This window comes from Gavialis gangeticus, unplaced genomic scaffold (genome assembly GCF_001723915.1).
Source record: "Gavialis gangeticus isolate Ggan-Ray unplaced genomic scaffold, GavGan_comp1, whole genome shotgun sequence".
NCBI classification, from domain to species: Eukaryota; Metazoa; Chordata; order Crocodylia; family Gavialidae; genus Gavialis; species Gavialis gangeticus.
The window spans coordinates 62,183,744-62,209,019 of NW_017729024.1; the positions used below are offsets into that span (position 1 = coordinate 62,183,744).

Genomic DNA, 25,276 nt, shown 5'->3' on the forward strand with positions numbered 1-25,276 from the left:
CGGCCGGCCGGCGGGTCGCGGGCGCGAGGGGCTGGAGCCGAAGAGGGGGGAGGCCGGGGCCAGCCCTTCTGACGGCCTGGAGCCGGCGGGGCTCGCAGCTCGGGGTGGGGTGTAGCACCTGTGCGCTGCTGTAGTGGGGCGGGACGGGCGCGTGATGCTGCAGGGCCCTGACACACACCTTGCCCCTTACAATGTTCAGCATGGAAGGCTTTTCTCTGCTGCTCCCAAAAACAGGCTTCCCCAGAGCCTGCGATGGCCCCAAAGTGGCGAGCACCCCACTGGTACTCTGCCACACACACCAACAGACTGGCTTAGGGATCTGTGCTTGCTCCGACCTTGTACAACCTCTACACCAGTGACCTGCCACAGACCTAGTCACGGAAATTCATCCGTGCTGATGACATCTGCTATGGAGTCCAGGCCCAGACTTTTTCTGAACGAGAACATACTCTGAACAGTGACGTTGCAAAGCTGGCTGACTACTGCAAGACCAGGTGCCTTCAGCCAAGCATCAGTAAGACAATTTCCAGTGTTTTCCACTTACACAATGCCAATGCTGCCCAGGAGCTAAACATCTATCTGAGGGGTCAAAGGCTGAGGCAGGGCCAGATTATGACATGCTGGGGCCCTAAGCTAGGGGTTCCCAACCTTTCTATGCCACGGATCAGAAGCAGCCAAGCGAGGAAGTGTTGTGAGCAATCGGATCTAGCTGAGTGCTTACCCCACAAGATGTCTGGGTAGTTGAAGTCACCCATGGCGACCATGCTCCAAGACCATGCAGCCTCTGCCAGTTCTCTAGAGAATTTGTGGTCAAGCTGTTCCTCTTGTTTTGGAAGTCTGTAATAAACACCTATGGTCAAATCTCCTTCTCGTGCTCTCCTTGTATCTTGACCCAGAGGGTCTCAGTCGCCTTTTTTTGTTTCCAGTCTGCTTGTAGGGAAGTGTAATGTTCCTTCACATAGAGAGCAACTTCATGGTTCCAGACAGGGCAAGGTCTGTGTGCAGCCAACCTCTACCGTTGGGGTCTTCGCAGCAATCCAGACTGTAGCTGTGGCACAACACATACCATGTTGCGTAGTGCTGATGAGTGCCCATTGACTAAGTTCAGTGGAAGACTACAGGAAATGCACATGGCTCCTGAGAATACTATTGCATGGCTTGGCAATTACACACGCTGACTGACTGCTGGTTGCTGTTTGTGCAGCCCCACCCCTTGACACTGATTGACAGAAAGGCATGAGTGGGGTCTATCCTGCTATCCCACCAGCTGGTGCCTTCCCCTCCCAGGTGAGCTGCAAGGCCGGGCCACAGTGGCAGTGAGGACCGCATTTTATTTTTATTAAGGATTTTTTTTCCCTGGGAAATTATAGCCAATGGTAATCACAGAGCTTGTTGTTTCTCACGGTTTCTGTGAAACTGTGATTTAAGTAGGTCCCTAGATATGAGAGAGGATTTCTATATGAGATAATCCAAGATGAATATTAGTATTAGAAATGAGGTAATTCACTTATTTTTGTATCAGTAAGTACATTGATTACTTGTCTGAAAGCAAATTTACCAGAACTTCTGTAACTGCTATTCATCACTTGATAAGCAAGTCTCATTCTGTTTTGCATTCCAAATCTTGCTCTTCTGGGAGTGAGATCTACTCACTTTTTTCTTGTTTTTGAAGCTGTGTAAGTGTTCAGATAAAATGTGCAGGTTTCCAGGAATGAATAATACAGCTCTATGTAAGATCACAAACAAAAACAACATATATTCTCTCAATCTTCCCTACATTTTATCATGGGTCAAAAAAATTACAGGGATGTTGTAATTATCCCCAGAACAAGCATGGTAAAGCCAAGAAATTCAGAGTTAGGGTTAAACGGAAAAAAAAAATCCAAAAATATGAGTAAGTGGAAAATCTCAATTCAGATAGCCAAATAATCTTGAGTCTCTGCTGTACTTATGCCATGCAATATCATCTAATTATGTTGTGTATTTAAAAGGATATATAAAGTGAGACTAGATTGAATTCTTTTCCATCAACAGAGACCTTGTAGTGGTGGAGGGGCTTGTGTGTCCCAGTGACCCTCAGAGCTCTGTCACCCAGAATCACACTCCTAGCAGAGTCACTCAGAGTAAACAGGCCTGAGGGGAGGTTTCAGACAAACCAAGGTCCAACCCCAGATCCTCAGTGGTGGATTAGCCGGAAAAAGATGTCAGGATCTCAGCAGCTGTAAAGAGGAAGAAGGATGCAGCAATATGGAGGTCTGTTGTCATCTAGGGTTCTCCCTTGCCACTAGGCTCAGATCTCTACCTTGTCAAGACTGTGCAATTGTTGTTTCCATCTACCAGCTTCTTCTCATTAAACAAAGTCGGGCTCAAGCTTCTACCACAGACAACAACACACTGTCCTGTACCAAGCTTCAAAGCCCTGCAACAATGGACCAGTAGTGACAGAATCAAGAGTACTGAATCCAGCAGTCTGCAGCCACAAAACTGCACATAGATGGTGGTAGGTCAGCGCAGCTGACCTTTGGATGGTTGCGTCAGTCTGTATGACCCATGTGCAATCACATTGGCCAGGGTGACCTGTGGGTTGGTCAGGTCTACCCAGATGACCCACAAGTGGTTGGTTTGCCCTGACTGCCTCATGGATCTTTGAGTTGGCCTGGGTGACCCACAGGTATTTTGGCTGGCCTGGCTGGTTCACAGGTGATCAGGTCAGCCAAGCTGACCCGTGGCTGGTGGGGTTGGCCTGGAAACCCATGTGTGGACAGGTTGGCCAAGGCGACCTGCAACTGGACGGATTGGCCCAGGTGACCCATGAGTTGTCAGGTTGGCCTGGGTGACCTACAAGTTGTCAGGGTATCCAGGGCAACTGGCAGCTGGTGGGGTCAGCTGGAGCGACCAGCATATGGTGGACCTGGCTGGAGTGACTGGCAGCTGGCAGGGTTGGCCTGACCAACCAATGGATGGGGGGGTTGGCCAGACTGACATGTGGCTAGTGGGCTCACCCTGCGAGACACACTCATGGTGAGTCAGCTGATTGGATAAAGATTCCTCCAGCATGGCTCCTGATTCGAATCCAGCCAAGGCTTCTGATGAGAAACTACATCCAGGCTTTTGTTGGAATGCACAAGTTGAGTTTGGTTTCAGCTCAGTTCTTAGTGGGCACATGTCAGCATCATACAAACTACCATAAAAACTCCCACCAAGTTGCATCTCTGTTAGCAGTTAGCGTTCAATGGTAGGATAGGCTTCGAGGCAAAATGTGTTTTCAGGGGTCAGGTGACTGCGAAAAGCCAGCACCCCTTAGGCTAGCATCGTATCTCTGGAACTGAGCATCAGGCTCACAGATAAAAGAGGGGAATTTCTGGCTGCTTGTGGCCTCTTCTTGATGGGGAAGTTATGACTTGCAAGCTAGGTGTGGGCTTCTGAGTTTCAGTCTGAAAGCATAGTTGTGGTCGGCTTGAGACATTTATTTTTCCCTGAAACATACCAAGCTCGGATGGGCTCCAGAGCCCACCTGACCAGTGCTAAAGCTCTGGGGCTCAAATATGAACCTCCTAAGAAGCCAGCATCCCTGGAGGCTTGTGTCATATCTCTGGGACTGAGCATCAGGCTGGCAGGTAAGAGGGGGCAGTCTGTGGCTTCTTTTTGCCAGACACAGGTCCCTCTCTCACAGGGTACATCTACACGTGTGATTAATTTGTACAAATAAACTCTGGAGCTTATTGTTCCAGAGTTTTTTTGCTCCCAGGCACACCATTTGAATGTGCGCCTGGAAGCAAAAAACTCCTGAGCATATTGCACTGGAGTTTATTTGTGCACAGCACGTGGAGCCATCAGAGCAGCCCAGGCTGGCAGGGGCTCCGAGGACTCAGGCTGCTTTGACTGGGCTCCACATGCTGTGGAGAGCCTGACTGAGGCACGAGGGTGCTTCAGCATGGGGCTAGTTGGCAGGCAGCCCCCATGCTGAAGCACCCTCATGCCTCAGCCAGTCACTCCACAGCATGTGCAGCCAGGTTGGATCAGCCCCGGGCTGGCAGGCTGATCCCCCAGGTCCCCTGCCAGTCCAGGCTGCTCCAACTAGACTCCACATGCTGTGGAGAGGCTGTCTGAGGCATGAGGGAGCTTCAGCACAGGAGCTACTTGCTGGCTAGCCCCATGCTAAAGTGCTCTTTGCCTCAGCCAGCTGGGATAACATTTACACATGTGCTGCTGCGCATGAAGAAACTCCACAGCAAGCTAGTACTTGTATTTTACAAATAATACCCTGCTGTGGAGTTTATTAGTTTTGGGTGCACATGTAGACACTCAGACTTTACTGTGCAGTTAATTAGTCAACTGCGCACCAAATGTCTTGTGCCCCCAATGTACTTGATTTTTGTTTTGCTTTGTGGTGAATGGCTTGATAATTTGGTCACAAGCTGTGAGTCAGCTGCTGCCAGTATATTCTAGGGCTCAGCAGCTTGTTTGCTTAGTTAATAACGGGCAGTTTGTGAGTTCAGAGCTAGTATGGGCTTCTGAGTTTCAGTTGGAAAGCACAGCTGTGGCATGCTTGAGGAAATTTATTTTTTCCTGAAAGATGAGAAGCTCAGATGGGCTCCAGAGCCTACTTAACCAGTGTCAGTGCTCCAGGGCTTTAAGATGCATGGCTTGGCATGGCATGGGGAAATTCCTTTGGGGTTTCGGCATGTCACGTGAAGCCCCAGATTCTGATCTGTGTTTCAGTCAGAGCCCTTGGAGTGTTTGTGAGGAAGGGGGACTCGGTCCTACCAAAACATTTTTTTTTAAAAATTTTTTGCAGCAGCTGAGCCTGGTCAGGCCTTGCCACTTAAGCCAGTACCACTGAGACTAGTCATAACTCTGGGACTGAGCAGGAAGCTGGCAAGTAAAAGGGAGGAGTTTGTGGCTGCCTATGCCCTCTTCTTGCTAGGCACAAAGGCCTCCCACAGTACATTTGACTTTTTTTGTGGTGACAGTTTGGTCACTCAAGCCATATGACACTCCCCCTGGGTTTTCTTCTGTGGCTCTGTGGTTTGCTTGCTGAGTTAGTAACAGGCAGGTTGTGAATTCCAAGCTGGCCTCTGATTTTCAGTCTGAAAGCACAACACATTTTTTTCCCTGAAAGATGACAAGCTCAGATTGGGTCTAGGGCCCACCTGACCAGTGCCAGAGCTCCGGGGCTCAAATATGAACCACTGGAGGCTTGTATCATGTCTCTGAGACCAAGCATGAGGCTGGCAGGTAAAGGAGTGGGGGGAGTTTTTGGCTTCCTGTGACCTTTTCTTGCTATGCACAGGGCCGTCTGCCACTGTACTTGTTTTTTGGATTTTTGAGGGTTTTGGTGTATGTACCGATAGTTTGGCTATTCAGGTTATGAGTAGGCTACTACTGGTATTCAGCAGGTTGGCTGCTGAGTTAATAATGAGTAGGTTACGAGTTCAAAGCTTGATGTGGGCCTCTTGGTATCAGTTTGAAAGCACAGTCCTGGTGGGCTCAAGAAATGTCCTTTTTTCTGAAACATGCCAAGCTCAGATGGGCTGCAGAGCCCACCTGACCAGTGCCAGGGCTCAAAGAGGTAGGGCTTGATATGGCATGCCCAACCCCCTTTCAGGATTTGGCATGTTATGGCAAGCCCCAAAGTTGTCCCATGCTTCAATTGGAACTTTGCAAGTGTCTCCGAGTATGGATGACTCAGTCTGGCCAAAATCCTTTTTCTTTTCCTTTTTTTCATTTTGTGGCAACAGAGACCATTCAGGACCTACCACATAAGAAGCTAGCAACCCTTCAGACTTGTGTACTGTCTCTGGGGCTGAGCAACAGGCTGGCAGGTAAAAAGTGTGTGTGTGTGGGGGGGTTGTAGCTTCCAAATGCAAGGGCAAATTAAAGTTGAATTGAAACCAGCTCTAAAGTTATTACATGTTTTCTAGGTCTAACTTTATAATTGGATGTACCTTTATAGTTAGATGGCATGACAGTTATTTTGCACATGTAGCTGTTCTAAATTAATTGTGCAGCTACCCAGTTAATTGCATAATTTATGTAGAGGAGGCCTGAGTTAGGCCAGGATACTGTTGTGCTAGTGCCTTTCAGAATTCTGATGTGCTCATTGAATAGTGTGCATAAGCAGTGCCATAGCACTGAAGTTTTGTGCCCAGGGCAAAGCCCGCAGCAGCAGCCCACTCTTGCCCCGTGCACAGATCTGGGGGGCACATGCCCTTGTCCCCATGCTTACCCAGGAGTGCATGCAGTGGTGAGAGCTGCCCTTCCCCCAACCCCATGGCCCCCCAGAAGAACTGCTCACAGCTCTGTCCTGCACCCCACCCCAGCTGGGCAGCACCTGTTGGCGCCCCTTTGCTTTGGTACCCGGGGGAATCATTTTGCTCACCCCTGCCCTTGCTATGGCATTGTAAGGACCAAAGCTGCACTCCATTCACTGATATGCACTAAAGGGAGTTCTGTTTTGAAGTTGGTAAGTCAGCCAGCTTTCCATTTTTGCTGTAAATGCCATTTACTGTGTTGTGCTAATTTAAGACTACTCTGTGGTATTACTGTACAGAAGCCAGGTATGTCAGACCATTATTAGACAAACTTGTCAGATTATCTCTGTTTCCATCCTGATTTTTTTTTTTTTTTTTTAGAAACTGCCTGGTCATCATGGCAGCTGGCATACAGAAGGGCAGCCTACACCCTCATCACTACTCCAGTCCTCATATTTATCATGTGTTAAGCACCAGCTTGACACTGTCTGTTAGTCCTTTGCAGCTCATAGAAGTGTAACATGCAGGAGCCCTGGTATAGATTGACTTAAATGCCCTCTGCACTGCTATGACAAATTCAGTGCACCAGCATCAGCACTTGGACTGTGCTGTCTCAAGGCTAAGTGGTACAAGCTGAGCAGTTATTGAGCAGTTTGGTTCAAGAACATTTCATCATACGCTCTGGGACTAGTGTGGCCTGCTTCATCATGTCTTCTTCCTTTCAACTGCTCCTACATGTATGCATGTCCTGATCAGACTGTGCCAGGAATGGAGAACTCACCCCTTCCTCCTCCTGTCAGGAGGAGAGCCAGGAGCTCAACAAAAAGGCCTTTTTTTATTAAAGGGAAGGAGGAGAAGGGATGTAATCCTTGCCTTTGTTTTAAGGCAGAGTATAGACACAGTTGGACAGGGGCCTGCAGCCAAACGGGGCTGGGGCTGTCCAGCAATGCCAGGCAGGCAAAGTACCCAGAGGTGCTGTTGTAGGGGGCAAGACATACTGTGGGACTGGATCTGGATGATTCACTGCTCACAGGTGTACTGCTGGACCTGGAAGGGTCCAACTTGGGCCCAGCATGAGAAGCTTGAGTAAAGTTATTCAAAACACTTGTGATCACTTCATCCTCTGGTGTTTTGACACAGTGTGGACAGGCACCTCCCACAGCACAGCAGTGTAAAGGGAATGTTCCCTTTTGTTTCTTCCAACCCTTTAGTCAAAAAAACCTTAACAGCACCAGACAGCTGGAAGGGTAGAAGCCTCTATATTTCTAATACTTAGTACTTGGTTTTTGAGGCTTCATTAGGATGATGCCAGTGCTGTTATTATCACAGTCCCTCCTGGACAAGGGAGTGGGAGCTCCTTATATACTATTGCAGGACCTGCTTCCTGTTAACCATTGGACTAGATTTACTGAGTGTCAAAATTCCTGTTAAAATGCAAGTGATAAAAACTACATGCAACACAGAAAGCTACAAGCATTTAATGGCACAAGCCACCTCCTCGCTAAGAGTGTACCTAGAGAGGGAAATAAAGGTACTTAACACAATATGGCCCTGATTAGATGGTAGGCTTGATTCCAAACTCAGTCTTATCCATTGTGTGCTTAGAAGCATTTCCTGTAGATAAAGAAAGGACCATGCTCCTCATACTCTCTCCGATGAACCCAGAGCTGTTGAAAAGACTTGAGTGATGCCAAAATTGACCCTCCAGTCCACACGGAGGACTTTCTTTCAGGCGATGCTGCTACAACAGGGTTGTTGTTAGGGCACATCTTGATCAGTTCTTGCTGGAAACGGTCAGCAAAGCCTTTCAGCATGGTACAACCTCCGCACAGCAAGATACTGTCCATCAGTTTCTTCCTGAGATCAACATCACATTTATTGAGGCAGATCATTGTCATCAGTGCAAGCCCTGGCTGCTGGAACCCTATCAAGGATGGTGTGAAAAGCATTTCAGCACATAAGAATCGCTCTTTGCCAACTGTAATTAAATGCCCATCTGGCAGCTCATACTCAACTGGCAGTCTCTGAAGAGACATTTCCCGAGGAACATCCAATGACGTATAACAACATTTCTCTTTGATATCTTCTACTTTTCTTAGGTCTTCCTCTTTAAACTGATACCCAGACTCATTTAATAGCTTCATGAGGTAAGAGGTGAGATCTGAACCGGCATAGTCTACTCTGCCTGTGATGCTTGGCATAGTATAACCTTCATAAATAGGAACCACATATGAAACACCATGGCCACTTTCCACTACTAGAGCAGAAGTCTTCCCATAAGAGTACATGGATAATCTAGACTGGTAAGCAATATGCATGGCAGGAGCACCAAACGTCTCAAACAGCATCTCAGCATATTTCTCCCTATTGGTGGTAGGGCTCAGTGGAGGGTCGGATACCAGGATGGCATGCTCCTCTGGGAGAATCTTCATCTTGTTGTGGAAAATGTATTTCCAAATGTCTTGGACACAGTCCCAGTCCACAATAATGCCATGTCTCAAAGGGTTGACGAGTTTTAGGGGTATATTAGCACTGTAAAGTTCTCTGCCAACAAAGGTATCTTTCCGATTGTCCCCAGTCTTGGCAGTCTCCTGGAGATGCTTACCCACAGTTGATGAAATCACATGGGAAGGCTTAGGGTCCCCAGCAAACCCGCACTTACAGTAACCTGTGCCAATGTCTATGATCACTGCTCTAGTCTCTTTCACTATCCTGGGGTCTTTGTTGGACAATGAAGACATTTTTTCATCTTTAGGGTTTGTATGGGTTCTTGCTCCCATCCTTGTAGGGCCTTCCTTTACAGCTGCTACAGGCAGAGAGCTGGAGCTTGAATGGTCTTTGAGTGACACTTCCTTTCCAGTGTCATGGATGCTGATTCTCTTTGACTGCGCTGGCAGAAAACATAGCAAGCAGCAGGAACACAGGTGGCACTTTCAGAACACTCAAGCCACTGACATCACTAATTATGACATCAAAGGTCTACCTGTCCCAGGGCTTAAGCAGACCTTTAGAGAGACATGGACTTTAGAGAAGTGCCCTGCAAGCAAGATATGTGTAGGCACTGACTGCCGATGTGTTTTCCCTCTGCATGCTAAATTTGTTCTGAGCATTACCAAATGAGCAGACATCTGGCTTGAATTCTACATGGGCATGCATGCCTCCTGTGCAAACTAGCACTAATCAAGAACTTTGTAGTTTTTATTTTTCAGTGCAACCTTGGGTCCTTTCCTAAACTCTTAGAGAAAAGGTCTACAATCTTTCAATCAATCTTTTTATTTTGGGAAATATTGCTCTACTGAATATTCTTTTTGTTCATTATTAAAAAGTCCTCAATATTTCTGTAAAGCTTGATGCTATTTCCATGCTAGGAAAATATCCATGGTTGATTGGTTGGTTGTTTTATTTATTAGATTTGTCATCCTTCCCAACAAAGGCTGAGGGCACCTTCCAGGAGAGAGAAAAATAACTTATAAAAACAAGCAAATGAGAAAAAACAGGAAAAAAATCACTTATAGAAGCAAGAGAGTATTAAGATAACCTATTGAGCAAACCCCACTAAACCAGAGGTTAACAGCCTGTGGCCTGTGAATCTGACTCACAAAGAGATTCTTCAGATCATGAGTGGCAGCCTGCTGTTAGTAAAAGATTGCCAACCTTGGCCTATTATTCAAGAGAAAGATTCTGGATTCTTTTCACCATGTTCTGTGGTGCTGCTGAACCAGAGGCAGATACCAGGTGGTATCTGAAGCATGAGGGCACAGCTGCTCCTGTGGATGTGACGTGTTCATACTCTCTGGTGTGTTGCGCCTCCAGTCATTAAGGATTGTTTTAGTCTTTGCAGAGCCCACACTACCACACCAGAGGTGCCCCTTTAATCAAGCTGGTCATTTCTAGGGCACCTGCACCTTATGTATTTAAACACCAAAGACCTGAGATATTTGACTCCTGGAAGAGGGAAGGAATGTTTTTTCTAGAGTATCTGGTACAATCTAATAAGCAGGACTGCTCCTGGAAACACAAGGAATAGAAGCCTAAGGTCACTAGGCCCATTTGACACTAAAAAAACCTTTGCATGTCATTTTGAAATTGTAACTAAAAAGCTTATTGGTAAGCAACATGCAGGAAGTGACTCATGCTACAAGCACACAATACTAATGACATCACAATCAGTTGTTGTGATAGCAAAGTTGCAAGAATACCAGCTGAACTTCACCTATATACTTTAAAGGATCTATAGATTAGAAATTGCACAGAGAATGCAAGTAGGTACAAGAAAGATTAATGTGCTGGGGACAGAGGATAACAACTATGGTGAGCCTAAGAAAACAACTAGATGTAGACCTAGGTTTGCACTATAGTGAATACAGGTTTGCTAAAGAGTGTAACCCTTCCTCTGCGATTTCACCCACAGGAAGAAAAGAATCCAAGACACCAATACAACTGATGTCAAGCAAAAAGGAAATGGTTTGGGACAATACCTGAATACTGAAACACCACTAGAAATTATCAGTTCATTACAATATGGCATAGTGGCAGACTGGGATTTTGTCCAAGATATCTGAGGACACATGTTATACAGAGAAATGAGTACATTTCCAAAGGAGCATGCTGTGCTGATATCAAAACCTCCATTGAGTCCCATCACACGTAAGGAAAAATACGCAGAGCTGATGTTTGAAATCTTCTGGTCTTCCAGCAATGCATGCAGACAGCTAATCTGTCCTGTCCTTGTATTCTTATGACAAAACTTCAGGTTTTGCTGTAGTAATCAAATTGTTTCAGCATTTCTGAATTAGAAAGGAAGACTACGAGGATCAAGGGCCCTGAGTTGTTTACCAAAATGCTAAGAGTTTATGCTGCAGTAACTAGATCACCTGATTTAGTGTGTAGAGTCCAAGCAACATGTTCACTCGAATGATGTTACATCCATTTCACAAGCTTTAGCATTAGGATACTCCAAACGACTGAAAGAACATCAGCCAAATTTTACTGGAGCTACTATTTCAGCCATCCTACACATTAAAGTATTAAATTAATAGTCACTACTTAAATAAATATTTTGTCAATAATTAACAAGTGGTCTGGTAATTTTCTATATCCTTCAATAACAGTTTTTACCTGTTAGAATATATCCTGCTGAGTCTAACAGGTTAATGATTTTGCAAGTGCATTTAAAAGGTATCCTAGTCCTACAAGGATACATTCACCACTGAAGACACTGGATTTTGACTAACCACTGCAAAATCAATTTGCAGCAAGATGCACCCTTTATTACAATAATACTATATTGTATGTTCCAAAGGCAGGACAAGCAGCCCTTAAAAGCTTGGTGTTGTGGATGGTCAGTACATACCACAACAAAGACCAGGTCACTTTCAAAGATTAGACTGTCTTGCCTGTTTATCCAGGTGTAGGCAGGGGTTCATCAGCAATAATCTTTGTTAGCCATTTGCAGTGGAAGGTTTTAAAGGAAGTTTATTAGTCATTTCATTTGAATGGATATTACAGTCTAAGCAAGGGTATTTTTGTTGATATCAATGTCAGCAAATCATCAACAAAGAAAGAAAGAATCAGGTGTCAATATCACTTAACAAAAGGAAGATGTTTCCACACCATATTCTGAATATTTCCCCCTTAGAGTCTAACACAAACCTATTGTAAGCACTAAACTGCCTCTTGAATCAGAATAATCCTGATTTACCCAAGTAAAACAGTTTGAGACTTCCATTCAGGTACAATCCTAGCCCAATAGCCTATCTAATGAATAGATATTAATTTACTTTAATTCTTGTAAAACCTCATTATAAGGAGGTGTTGAGTGTGCTTACTGGAACTTTTCCAAGAACTGTAAAAGAACGCAGAATTCCAGATCTAAGTCAGTTTGGCCAATGCTTCTTGAGATGTTCCTTTAACTGTGGGATGGTTGATTGAGGTTGCCTACATACATGGCATTTGAGGGGCAACTTGAGGAGTTCAGAAGTTCCACCACTCACCAGCACTTTTCCTTTGGTCTTTATCATCTCTATCACATCTGAAGGAAACCAAAAAACATTAAGTACAAGAATAGAATACACGGTGAAGTGCACTCAGCATCTATAAAATCTGTTCTCAATGCTTTATGTAAGTAGGATTTCATCATTACAGAACAGCATGCTACCCATCCCAGCTGTGCTCCCTGCACCGCAGTTTCTCACAGCTCCCAGTTGTTATTCATGATGCTAAGAAAAGGCCAATGAATGGAACAGAAAACTTCTTAAAAATTGAGTAAATATGGTACCATAATCACTCAAGTCCCCCTGTGGTTCAGTGGTAGAATCCTTGTCTACCACACAGGAGACCTGGGTTTGATTCCCAGATGCATATTCAGCTACAGTCATGGAGGCACCAAACATCTTTAGATTCTATCACAGTGGCTAAAGGGAGGATGGAAGGTCTGGGAAGCCTCCATTCCTCAAAAAATTCAATGTATATGGTGCCCCTCACACATACACCATGATCCAGGAGGATTGACGGTTGCCACAATGACTCAATATCCAAAATTAAGCACAAGCTTTCAACGTTCTTCCTAACCAAATGTTTTAAGATAATAAAGTAGATTGCACATTATGGAGCAAGTTTTAAAAACATCTTTACCTTGGGAGTTCAAGAAGTATTCTGTGGTAAAAGAATTCCAGTGCTTTTTGGTTTTAAGGCAAGGAGAATCAAAATCCTGGCTGATTACATGCAGATGTATGTGACTGAAACACACACACACAACTAATTAAAATAATGATAATTAAAAAAAAAAAAATCAGTTCTCATCTAGCAAAACCTACACAGATAATAGCTACCTTAGAAAACTGAATAATTTTATCCTTCCCATGTGAACACTACAGCATACATACAGGGCTATGAGATCAAGTCCCATGAAGTCTCAAGGACAAATTCATAAGTAATCTATTTATAATGTTTAATAAAAGTAGAAAACTAGGTGTAAGGAGTGTAATATAACCCATGCTAGTAGATGCCAAGGAGCATGATGTCAGCAAAGAAAGCAAAATTGAGAGAAGGCCAAAAGATAAAAGTGGACTTAAAGACAACAACAGTACAACCCAGAATTGTTTCTAATGCAACTCTAAAGAATTCCTAGCTCAATGAGATGCAGGTTTTAGCTGTGTTGGTCTACAGGCAAAAAATATGCAGAACTCTTGGCAGATGTGATGTATTTTATTAGACCAACTCAATATTTGCAAAAAAAAAAAAAAAAAAAAAATTGTTTTTTGCAAATATTTAGTCAGTCTAATAAAAGATATCACCTCTGCCAAGAGTTCTGCACAGTTCAGTGAGATACATTTTTCAGCCTCTGACATGCAAGACTTAGTCCACTGACAAATATTCATTTAAAGGCATAATGGGATCTGATCCCCAAACCAAACAGTCATGCCTCCTGCCACGCCATAACTGCACGGGAGAACACGTGTTTGGGAATCAGGGAGTCAGATCGCAATTTCGCCCTGCTTACCACTGCAGGGGGAGCCCAGAACCATGGTCCCAGGCTTCCCCTGCACTAGCAAGTTGAAAGCCAGGTGTTTGACAGTAAGCTGACTGTCAACCAGGGGGACTGAACCAGGGTCAGCTGGAAGTCCCAGTGCAATCCTAACCCTGCCATATGTTCAATTTAAGGTGCGTTGGTTTCCCATTTTGTGGTTCCATTAATTCCATGAATGTTTGGCCAAGTTACTATTTAAAATGAGATTAAAAGTCTGACTGTGTTTTAAGTATGATGTCTGCCAGGGACTTTAGGCACCAAGTGGGCAGTGATTTTGAGAATGTTAGTGATGCCTAAATGGGAGTCTTAAAAACCCAAGCATCTCTGAGACTTAACCTGAAATCTGTATAATTCAGCATGAGGCTGAAAAATGGCACCTGCTGACCCACTCAAGTCTTACCTCATGCTGGGAATAGCATGGTAACCCAGCCTGAACTGTAAGCTCTCTCTCTCAGGACACTGGTGGACCAACTTTTCACCAATGGCATGCATGTGTTCCAGTAGTGCAAGATGCTCTTTTGTCACAGATTTTAAACTGGAGATGGAGTCCCAAGGTAAGATGAGCCAGTGGTAACGAGCTTTGGGATACTTGTCCTTAATTGCTACAACCCTTTCATCTTTGTAGACCTAGTAGAGAGATATTTAGGTTATTTACCACTGACTTGTGTCCCTTGGAAGGAGCAGCTACTTACTGGATAACTATAGTTCCAGAAGAGTCCACTCTGGGTGCATGAGACTCACAGATTCATAGATCTGTAGATGCGAGGGTTGGAAGGAGGGACCTCAACAGATCATCGAGTCTGACCCCCTGCCTAGGCAGGAAAGATGCCTACCCAGCCTTCTCTTAAAGACCCCCAAGGAAGAGGTGAGCACCACCTTCCTTGGAAGCCCATTCCAAGTTTTGGCTCACATGCCTAAGCTTGCAAGTTTATTCGCCAGCAGTATCTACATTGTGTACATGCTCCCAGTGGCTCACTGTTGAGCATGCCTATGCAACCACAGAATACTAGGCATACAGGACTCGAGGAAAAGTAGGTGACGATAGGAGCACGGATTGTGGCAAGCACATATAGATCTCTAAGAATTCCAACTACTGCAAGGTAAGCAAGTTTTCTCCTTCAAGTGAATCAGCATACATGTTCTGCTAGGGAGGACACCAAATCATGATTACAGAATCATACACCAATTGGATGGTAACCTCATCAACTGCAGCACCAAATTCAAAAACTTCAAAAACTGGATGAGGCCTTGTGAATGTGTGAGCAAAGCTACAGGTGGCCACCTTACAGACATCCAAGATGGATACATTCCTCAAAGATGCTGGTGGAACAAGGTCTAGTGGGCCACAGGCAAGTTTACACTGGCTACTGTGAGGGTATCCTTTCACAGTCTGAGATTCACAGGCCAAGACTGGAATTGGATGTCTCACAGAAGGGTCTACCTTGTTTAGTACCTTGGGGAAACTTTAGCACAGCAGGACAGAAAACACTCCCTGACCTTCTACTGATGGATGCTATGCTGCAAGCACTAAGACTGACTTAGATTATGAATGAAAAGCTGTTACTGATTATTGATACCAATGACGTTGATACCTCATTAAGTGGGGTTTTTTCCTTTTGCTTTTTATATAATTCTTTGTTACTGTTTTTCACACTACAGCGCCCAGGCCTAACAGATTATTTTTTCCTTCCTTAGGTTAAAAAGATTACCCTGCTGACCACTGTCAATGGCCAGCTGCACTGCCTAGTTACATATACCATGTAGAATAAAGTCTTCCTGCCATCTAAATGAAGATGGAAAGAAGCTCAGTCTCAAACTGAGAGGTGCTTGAAAGGAATGGAAGCATGCTGATGCTTAGATGAACAACACGTCACAGGGAACACATACACCATACAGGTACTGCTGGCCAAGTACATTGGGTTCACTGACCTATGCTTACAGGTGACATGCCAATGTGAAGCAGATACAGAACCTCAAAAAGCAGTTAGCCTTGACAGGACTAGAATATGATCATATATACACAAAGAGATATCCAGACTGTACCTATGAAACAAGGTAAGGATGGGATGGCTCTGGTTCTGAAATTCAGCAGGGATGGAGAAAGAGCTTCTAGGTAGCTATAGTAATCAAAGATCTCCAGTTCTTGTTCAGCATGCAAGCATGCTTCCAAAGAGCCATATCAATTCACTGGCAAGTGATCAGTATTTACCTACAGGAAAGTGCTGGAAAGCACATGGATACTTTTTGTTGGTCTGTGCAAGTCTCTTGACAGCCCATCTTAATATATTTTACTACCAACTTGTAATATCTTCAGATGAATATATATCTCATTTCAGACTTTTTGCAACATGACTAAGACAACTTGCCAAAATGCTGTGTTTCTACACTAAAAAAATCCAGCCTATCCAGTTTATGGAGAATTCCTGGACCGGGCCGCTTAGGTGCTAAGTGCCCCACTAGTGCAGATGGTCAAACTCACCTTACTCAGGTAAGAGAGCACTGAGGCTTTGAGGGACTACTGCTTTTTCCAAGAAAGCCATTTGCAAGAAAGGGACATAGGAAATCTATCCCTAGATTATAGAAATCTACAAGTTACTGTTGCAAAACTAAGATTGCTCATCAAGTAGGCCACTTTCTAAAGGCAAAGGACATGTCTCACAAAACTTTCCACCAGAGGATGAGAGAACAGATTTCTATCTGCCAATAAGCAAACATGAAGTAGTTGCAACAACACATGTTGTTTCACAGGGCTCTATATTTTAAACTGTTTAGAGTCAATTAAAGGATAAGAGACAGCTTAGCATGTTACATAAAATTGGTAAGACTGTAGGACTCAATAGTCTAAGTGAACAAAGTGCATTCAATCTACAAAGGCAGGCAAGGTTCTTTGGGTAGATGTGATATCTTTTATTAGACCACCTGAGTAGTTGGAAAAAAGTTCTTTGCAAGCTTTCAGGAACAATCACCCCTCTTCAGGCATAGGAAGTCTCTGCTGTTCTGAGACTCCAAAGCATGAAAGCAGCGAAAAGTGTTACAGGATGTCAGTGAGAATGTAAATAGGTAGAAATTAGGACAACAAAAGGTAGAGCAGGGAAGTGGAGGGGGTGTGGAAAAGCAGGGGGGAAAAAACAAAAACAAAGGTGAGTAAGAGCCTTGAATTACAGTAGTAGTAATTCAAGGTAGAAAAGAGGCTGACTGAAAAAGTAAATAGCTGGAAATTAGGAAGACAAAGGGCAGAAAAGGAGGGGGGAGGGGAAGACAAGTCTAGGAGGTCAGCTCTGGCAGGTATCTGGTGAATCAGATGGCAGGCAGGTTGTAATGTGTCATAAATCCAATGTCTATATTGAGTCCATGATTTTTGTATCCAGTAGATTTATGAAGTGAAGTTCGTAGGCTCATCTACGAAAGGCATTTTGTGAATTCCTTTTGAGGATTAGAACTGAGAGATCAGAGGGAGTGACTGTCTTGGGAGAAGCGTGCCCCCACAGGCAGCTGGGTATTCTTGTCTAATAGATTTTCGGTGTGTGTTCATTCTGATGCACAGTTGTTTGGTTTCTCCTACATATTTTCTATCAGGCCATTTGGTGCACTAGATTAGATGTATAACGTTGCTGATGGTGCAGGTGTCAGGTCCAGGAATGGTGATAGTTCTGTTGTGGGGTGTGGTTACTGAGGGAGTAGTGGAGATATGTTGGCAGGTTTTGCATTTCTTGCTCTGCCATGGTCTGGATCCCTTAGGTGTGGTTTGCGTCATATGAAGTTTGTGAGGTTCGATGCTTGTTTAATGGCTAGGATGAGTGGTTCTGGAAAAATCTCTTTAAAAACTGGGTCTTCTCCTAGTACGGGTTGCAATTGTACATGGAAAATCCTCAAACAATCTACAAAATTTTCCATGTTCAATCTACAAAAGAACTCTTGTGCTCAAGGTTCCCACTGACATCACAGGTTGACATGGTAATAAGCAAAGAAGATTAGAAATGAAAGGACTTCAATTAACTGTGACTTCAATTTTATAACTGCTTTAAATTGGGCAGTTTTAAGGGGAGGCAGTTCCCATTTCTTTTAACCTTTATCGGCATGTCCGTGTGTGTGGAGTGACCTATGGGGAGATCTTGGCCACTTGCTTCCTGGTAGCTACTGGTCTGACTAGCCAACTCTGTGGAATGAAGAGCCAAAGGCAAGGAACTTCATTTATCCTCATAGATGACAATTCCTGAGCGTGCACACAAAAAGCACAAGACAACACTGCCTCAACCACACCAGAAAAGAGAAGCAGCTAATGGCCTTGTAAAGCAGCTGAGGGTCCTGTTGTCACCCCATCCCTATTCCATCATTTTTCTTCCATACCTTTACTCTCCTATTAGTACCTTCTTCCCAAGAACAATACGGCTTGCCTTGCCAAGAAAAATCCAATCATCTATCACAACACTGTTGAGCAGAGGGGCCAGCCAGTCTGAACCTGGTAAAAGTTTACCAAGTTTTGAAATGGTTAATAAGATTAGATGCTATGCCCTAAGCAGCTTGACCATCAGCTATAGATGCTTTTTCTAATTTCGCTATTTCTCTTATGATGCTACTGTGTTTTTATTGTAAATCTGGTTGCGTCTTAAAACGGAATTTCAACAACTCAAGTTAAAAAAAAAACTGACTCTCCCTTTTGGCAGCAAGAACAGTTAAAACTTCCAAAAGTTATTAAGCAAGGATTTTCCCCTTGTATGTGCACCATTCAACTAGAGAGAAAAGGAATTAAAGAAATCATTAAACTGAAATCTTTACTCAATTTTTAAGCCTTAAGTGCTTAAATACACAGGTAAAGGAGGAAAAAGTTGTTAAAAAGGTTACATAATCTTATTGCTTGTTTACTTATTTTGTAAAACTATTAGCTTGATATAGAGCCCCAACCCACAATTAGTTGCTTAATGATGTGTTAGTAGTGAAGTAGTGAAGTGTTCTATCAATCCCTTATTCTTTGTTTCCAAGATATCCCACTTTTCAGTGCAAAAACCTCAAATTAAAGAAAGAAAGCCTATACACCAAACCACCTGCTTAATACTCTAAGACATTTTTTACCCATGAGGAGAGAGGTTTTTTGTGAGTTTAAGTGTTCCAGGGAGAATACTGGTACTATTTTGCTACAATTCCCTATATGTTTTAATTCAGTAGACTACTGTAACCACAGTATCTAGTCAGGTCTGTATAGCAAACCCCTCCTGCCTACCTGTTTTGCCTGGCAACAGAAAAGCAAAGGGTAACTCGCATAACATCAAGAGCACCAGAAGAATGAGCCCAAATTAAAACCACTACATCTTAGCAGCATTCTTCTGTGTTTTATTTCATAACAATATGGAAACTCAGAGACAAATCCTTTTTCCCCGTCTTGCATCCACCTCCATATTTTAACAATCCAGTCTTTCTCTGGTGAAATAAAAAAAGAAGGGAAACTACAAGTGTTACTGCTGAAGAAGTCCCAAGAGAAGCAAGAACCCAAGGCTGTAGATGAAACGAAAGGTGTGTGTGCACGACACTTTAAAGGGCTAAATGCTTTTGCACTGTTTTAACGGTATTGGTGTTTCTGCGCATCAGTGGTGTATTGAGCATTAATTCCAGCCACTGTAGGAAATTTGGTGGCGTAATGCACCTTAAATAACTTGGGGTGTAGCAAAGTAACTCCTTTGAGGAGTTTTAGTTTGCTGCCCCTACAGCTGTGGAGTGAAGCACCGAGCTCAGTGCAGCTCAGGGCCTCTGCAGGCAGCCTGACAGCAGCCCAGGAAAGCAGGCTCCGCCCAAGAAAAGCAGGAAGCCTGATTCCCCCCACCCCCCTCCAGAACCTTCTTGGCTGCCTGAGCAGTGCTGGGGGGGGGGGAGGGGTGCTTCCCTCCATATCTGCAGTGCCCCCCAGGACCACCAGAGCTGGGTGCCTGCAGGCAGGTGCTGCGGGGTGGGCCGCTGCTGTTGCGGAGGGAAGCACCAACCCCCCTGCAGCCCAGGGACCGCTCTGCCCACCAGCAGCTTGCCCTCCCCTTCCCCTGCCAGAGAGGCAGGTAAGTCAGAAGGGTGTGTGTGCATGAAACGGGTTTTATCAGCCCTAAATTGAAGCAGTGTTTTTTAAAACCCACTGCTTCAATGTAGGGCCCCTGTTTCATCTGCACATGCCCCAAGTCGTATAATGACCTTCCATGAAGAACATCTTTCATTTGAACCTCTCCTCTCTCTGGCTGGCCCTCCAAAAATTATTGAAATTCAGGATCTCATCTAAGTCCCATCTATTCATCCACTGGTTTACAAGTGGTTGGGATGTGAGCAAATCTTGCTGAAGAATGGGCTCATATATTTTGGACCTTCTTCTGCCAAAATGAAGATTTCAGAGAATGAGCTATTTGACTGGTGGCCCAGCTCCAAAGTAGAAAGATTGCCATAAGAAAATTGATTTTGACAGGGAAGTGAAGGTGGTGATTAAACTGATGATGAACAAATATTACTAAGGTGCTTCTTCTGGAAAACACCAGTCAGGATTTTCAGGATTAGTGATGTTTTATAAACCAATAAAGTGCATTCTGTGTCTAAGAGTCCAGTGAGACTGAAGACTGGCATCTAGCTTTTTACTAGGAAAACCCAAACTTTCCCTTATTAAGAATATTTTGTTAAAAATCACAGGAGCTAAGGGAAGAGGAATGGGTTAGCCACTACAAAGGAAGAGAATTGGTGGTGGAAGACGCTTAGGGGAGTGGGGCTGGAGAGTCCAGCACCAACAGTGGCAGGGGTCCTGGGCATGGGACCTGACTGGACAGTTTAGCAGGCTTGTAAGTCAGACAGTCCACTCTGCTTTCCCACCCCTAGTCACTTAAAAAAGCTTCATCCACCTCTTCTTCCTGGTTTGGTGGTCTACAGCAAAAACCAACCAAGATATCACCCTTGATATTTTCCTCTGACCTTCTTTCAGAGACTTTCAGTGGGCCCATCTCCTACTTCATACTAGGTTTCTTTCCTTAAATTCCCCTTCTGGTTGTCTCTTCCATGATGCTGGATGTCTCTTTGTGCATCAAGCCAGTAAGTCCCCATGCTCACAGATGCTTCTGAGCCTAGATACCTCCTCCTTCAGTCTCCTTGCTCATCTCATAATGGAATCCTCTACAAGCACTCCCCAACCCGGCTCTCTCCAGTAAGGACATGCAGGCCACAGTCCCCACAAAACCAGAACAGGAACTTAGCAGAAGCATTGGAGGTCAATGCCTGTCCTCCCCCTCCCCCTCAGACAGAGCCCACAAGTGTACTGGCAAAGGTGGCAGTGATTTTAGCACTGTGACATTGTCTAGCCATCTCATTAATCCTTTTGCTACCTATTTCTTAATCTTCTGTTGCTGGTACTTCCTAGAATGTTCCTTCCTCTTCCTTTGCCTATTTGTGCTTGGCAAGCTTACAGTAAACAAAGGTTAAAAAGCAAATGGGGCAAACTCTCCCCTGCAGATTCCCACTCAAACCCCCTGTTTGCTGGTCAGCTCACTCATTCCTTTTAACAACTTGGACTCTCTGGGCCTATTTAGACCCAATATTAACACAGCAATACCCGGCAATACACTCAACTACAATGAAAACAAGTAACAGGAAGAGAAGAAGGTCTAAAGTTTAGGGTGGGATTCCTTCCATCACCTTTTTTTTCTTTTTAGATTGGGTCACTGAATCCACCAGTGCTCAATTTTTCCTCTTCTCAACCCCAGATGTCAAGAGAAACAAGTGAGAAGAATCACAGCAATGACTCTGCAAGGTTCTGGAGGTTGGCATGAGGTCTCATGGAAGACGACTAATAAATCTTCCATCCATTAAGTACAAATATATACAGCAGATTGTTGTATACATATGCACGAGCCAATTAGAACCTGCTATCTGCTTAACAGCATTCTGAATGGAAAGCACACTTAAATCTGGACTGGTTAGATTTATTTCTAGGACAGGTTGTGAGGTTCCTACCTGCTGTTTTAGATCTTGCATTGATACCTTCAGGCCTTGACTCCAATGTCCTATATACTCCTAAAACAAATAGAAAAGGAATGTTCAGAAGGAAGTTAAGAGATTTAACATTTAAGCATTCAGTTCAACATTTGCTATTAGAACTCCGGTATTATTTTTCTGATACACTTTACATTTATCACAGTCCTGTCTCAAAAAACCCTACAAAATATATTTGTAATATTAAAAAAATTAAAATGCAGTTAGTATGTCAAGCTGGGAAATCCTAGAATTGGAGTGTCCAATTCAACCTTGATTGAACACCTCTGTACATGTACATCAGGGATGTCCAACTTAAGTGGTCAGGGTATGCATGCCCCATGGGCCACACCAAGAGGAACTGTGGCCCCCCTCCCCCCCGGCTGCATGCCCCATATGCATCTTGCATTGCAGCATGTGGGCAGGTATGTGGGCACATAACCCGATCCTTGCATTATGCATGCAGCACCCTACCTCACCTTCAGCTCCTCATGGGCTCCCCCATAGCACCATGCTGCACAGGCTCTCTAGGCTGCTGTATCCCCCTGGACTACAAGCTGTGCTATGCCATCCTGTCCCACCTGCTGGGGCAGGGGCATGTAAAAGAAATTAGAGGAGGGAGAGACAGCCCCAACACTCTGGCTGCTGCTATAGCCGGAGCAATAGGGGGGAGTGGTGGCTAGATGATAGTCTGGGGCCACATGTTAATCCCTCACAGGCTGCACGTAGTCAGCTGAACAACCCCAATGTACACAATGACAGTTGGAATTACATGACCATGGACTGTTTTTCTACAAGATACCACATCTCATCCAGTGCACAGAACAGACAATGTTCATGGAGGAAGGCAGTTGTTAGTACTTTTTATCTTCAATCTTCTGTTTGGGGCCTTAGGCCTTATGTACTGGTATCATCCAAACACAATAATATGAACTGCCTCATGGACTTTTCTAACAGTGCTAACTCCACCATGGTGTCTGAAACTAGCAAGCATTAATACATGCACCTTTGGGTTGTACCAATAGGAGCTAACACACAGGATGATTAAGCCAATATTAGGAGCTGCTGCTACCAATTTTGTGTCCCTCAGTTATTAGGTATCTAATCTGAGACATCCAGGGCTTAAATTTTGCCAGAATGTAGTATCTGTACACCTGTGTGAGGGGTATGAGCCATATCCACACTGTCTCCAAGAGCTAGAACCAAAAAGGCAAAAGTACTAGATTTTTACACAAAGTTTAGGCACCCATCTCCCACTAATTTGAATGGATGTTGAGCAGCGAAATACCATTACAAACCTGACCTATAAGTGACTAGCTTGAGGTGCAGCAGAGACAAGCCTGAAACCAGAGGGTGCCCAAACAATTCAGACTGCAATTCTATGGACAGTTTGCATATCAGAAGACAATTCGGATTGTTTCCTCAAAGCTGCTGTAGTAGCTTTGGTGTTAACAGGCATCACAGATGTAGAACTTACATTTGCTTTGAAGTCAGATAACCTGACCCTGAATACAGAGAGGCTGTCTACCCTGGAGGGGCTGATACCCACCAGCAGGTATACTATCACCAGAGCAGTTCCAGCAGTCCTGCCAGTGGGGAAAGGGTTCACACCAATTATTTTACTACTCACTTTTTTGCTTAGAGAGCTTGCTGATGGAGACGTAACAGAACTTCCAACACTGCCCGACTTGTTAGTATCTTCCAAATCCGATGCCGCCATTTTCATACTTTTGGCAGACCCATTTTCTGTGTTACCATTCCTAGAGTCTTCAGATGACCTCTTCTCAGCTTTTAACCTCCCCTGTGACACTGTTCCAGGATCTCCTGCTTCTTCCAAGAATTGTATAGTACAGGGGTAAAGTTTATTCACAATATGCAGAACCTGCCCTGGCTTCATTTTCACTTCTTCATCTTTGCCAATATTCACTAAATCAATGCTGGCTGGATTCACACCTATCTTTGGAGAAGAAAGCAAACAGAGTGCTGGAATTGACTTAAATAGTTTAGTACTCTAAATTCATCAGAACCTATCATCCCCAGAATGTCACTGTCCTTAGAATGCAAAGAAGAAATGACGTAGTATTTCCTCTGCTAGTGGATTTAAGCCTAGTGCCTTTGATTGATGTGTGGACATACAAGAGAAGGTCTGTCTATACAAAGAAAATAGGGTGTTGTTTTTTCAAAGAAAACAGGGTGTCAGCTAACCGGGGAGGGAGAGGCCTCCCACTGCCCTTCACTTGTTAAGATGTTGTAAAAGTGTTAAGCTCTGTCCACATTCAAACGTATGTGTTCGTTAAGATATTGCTTAGCTAGTAAAGATCTGCTCTCCCAGTCTAAAGCTGCAAGTAGCAGAAGCAAGGAGCAGCAACAGTCTTAAGTAGACCTGACTCATTTAAAGGATATTATCCAGTGCAGGGAACAGAATAAAAGATCCCTACCTCTATAGGACACAAAAGGAGTGGTACAGCATAAGCCTACCAACTAGAACACATTATGCACAGACAGAGTAGATCACAAGGTCTGTGACAGGGCTACATCACCAGCTGCGATTTGTAAAGTGTAAACACAATGACGACACCCAATAACAACACCCCACTTCCATGGGACAGCATACCTGTTTGATCCAGACATAGCCTTTATTACAGTCTGCTTTTAGTTGTACTAGAAAGAAAAAAACAAAGCATCACAAATCTAGTGGCCAGACCCTCTTTTCTTTGAGTACTGCTGAAGCCAGTTTTTACAGAGCATCTGATACAGGCCACACATTTCATGATGCATGTCCTGTTGTTGCTTCAGCTTAATAGGTATAAGCAGATGCATACTTCCTACTAAAGGGTCTGATTCAGTCAAATCCTATACATTTTGCTTCAGTTAATTTTCAACAAGGTCCAATACATCTACCAAGAAACCCTGACAGGCATAAAATAATTTGTATTCAGCTGGGATATAAGATTCTCCTTTAGAGAGTGACATGTTTTTCCAAAATCCTGGATAACAAAGCTGGGTCTGAAAATATCTATATACGAATCTGTTGCTAAAATTTCTGTCCCCATTCAAAACAGAAGCCTAAATAAATATGATGGCAATATTTGAAGTGTCTGCTGCTTTATTAGTTGGATATCCAATAACACACCAGAAATAAACTCACAGTATTGGGTTTTTTGTTTTTGACAATAAGTATGATTTTCTGAGTCATACCAACAAAATTACTTCATAATAACACTACTGATTGCTGAACTTCAAGATGAGAAAATTGACTGAAGTCATCCTGGACATCCATTCTCATGTGAATTATTCATTATTCAAAAGCTAAACCTGTTTAAAAAAAGCATAGAAAATATGGAGAAACAAGAGTGCAGACAGCATCACCTGGTATTTTAGAGCTCTAATAGACGATACAATATCAAGGAACAGAATCTTTTTAAAAAGCCCACAGAATTTAATGAAGAATGATATCCCTTCCACAGAACAGCATAGAATCATAGAAGTCGGGTCGGAAGGGACCTTGTAG

At 43.9% G+C, this 25,276-nt stretch overlaps 2 protein-coding genes across 5 annotated transcripts in view; both read right to left on the reverse strand.

Moving 5' to 3' along the window:
- Positions 1 to 7,451: 7,451 nt before the first annotated feature.
- ACTL7A (actin like 7A) lies at positions 7,452 to 10,114 on the reverse strand. Its single transcript, XM_019517185.1, has one exon. It carries the CDS (start codon positions 9,032 to 9,034, stop codon positions 7,856 to 7,858), a length of 1,179 nt encoding a protein of 392 aa, XP_019372730.1. The 5' UTR covers positions 9,035 to 10,114; the 3' UTR covers positions 7,452 to 7,855.
- A 1,597-nt stretch (positions 10,115 to 11,711) lies between these two features.
- Positions 11,712 to 25,276, reverse strand: part of APTX (aprataxin) — a 16,937-nt gene continuing 3,372 nt past the window's right edge. For all 4 annotated transcript variants that reach the window (XM_019517181.1, XM_019517180.1, XM_019517182.1 and 1 more), the window contains exons 3-8: positions 24,380 to 24,426; positions 23,396 to 23,722; positions 21,748 to 21,807; positions 14,183 to 14,409; positions 12,888 to 12,991; positions 11,712 to 12,285 (exon numbers count right to left, since the gene is read on the reverse strand). In XM_019517181.1, the coding sequence (XP_019372726.1) occupies positions 12,131 to 12,285; positions 12,888 to 12,991; positions 14,183 to 14,409; positions 21,748 to 21,807; positions 23,396 to 23,722; positions 24,380 to 24,426 (920 nt within the window). In that variant the 3' untranslated portion in view covers positions 11,712 to 12,130. The remainder of the gene's footprint in view (positions 12,286 to 12,887; positions 12,992 to 14,182; positions 14,410 to 21,747; positions 21,808 to 23,395; positions 23,723 to 24,379; positions 24,427 to 25,276) is intronic.

What these genes read in the sequence shown, in the direction of transcription:
- ACTL7A (XM_019517185.1), bottom strand. Translation starts at nt 9,034, where the DNA reads ATGGGAGCAAGAACCCATACAAACCCTAAAGATGAAAAAATGTCTTCA.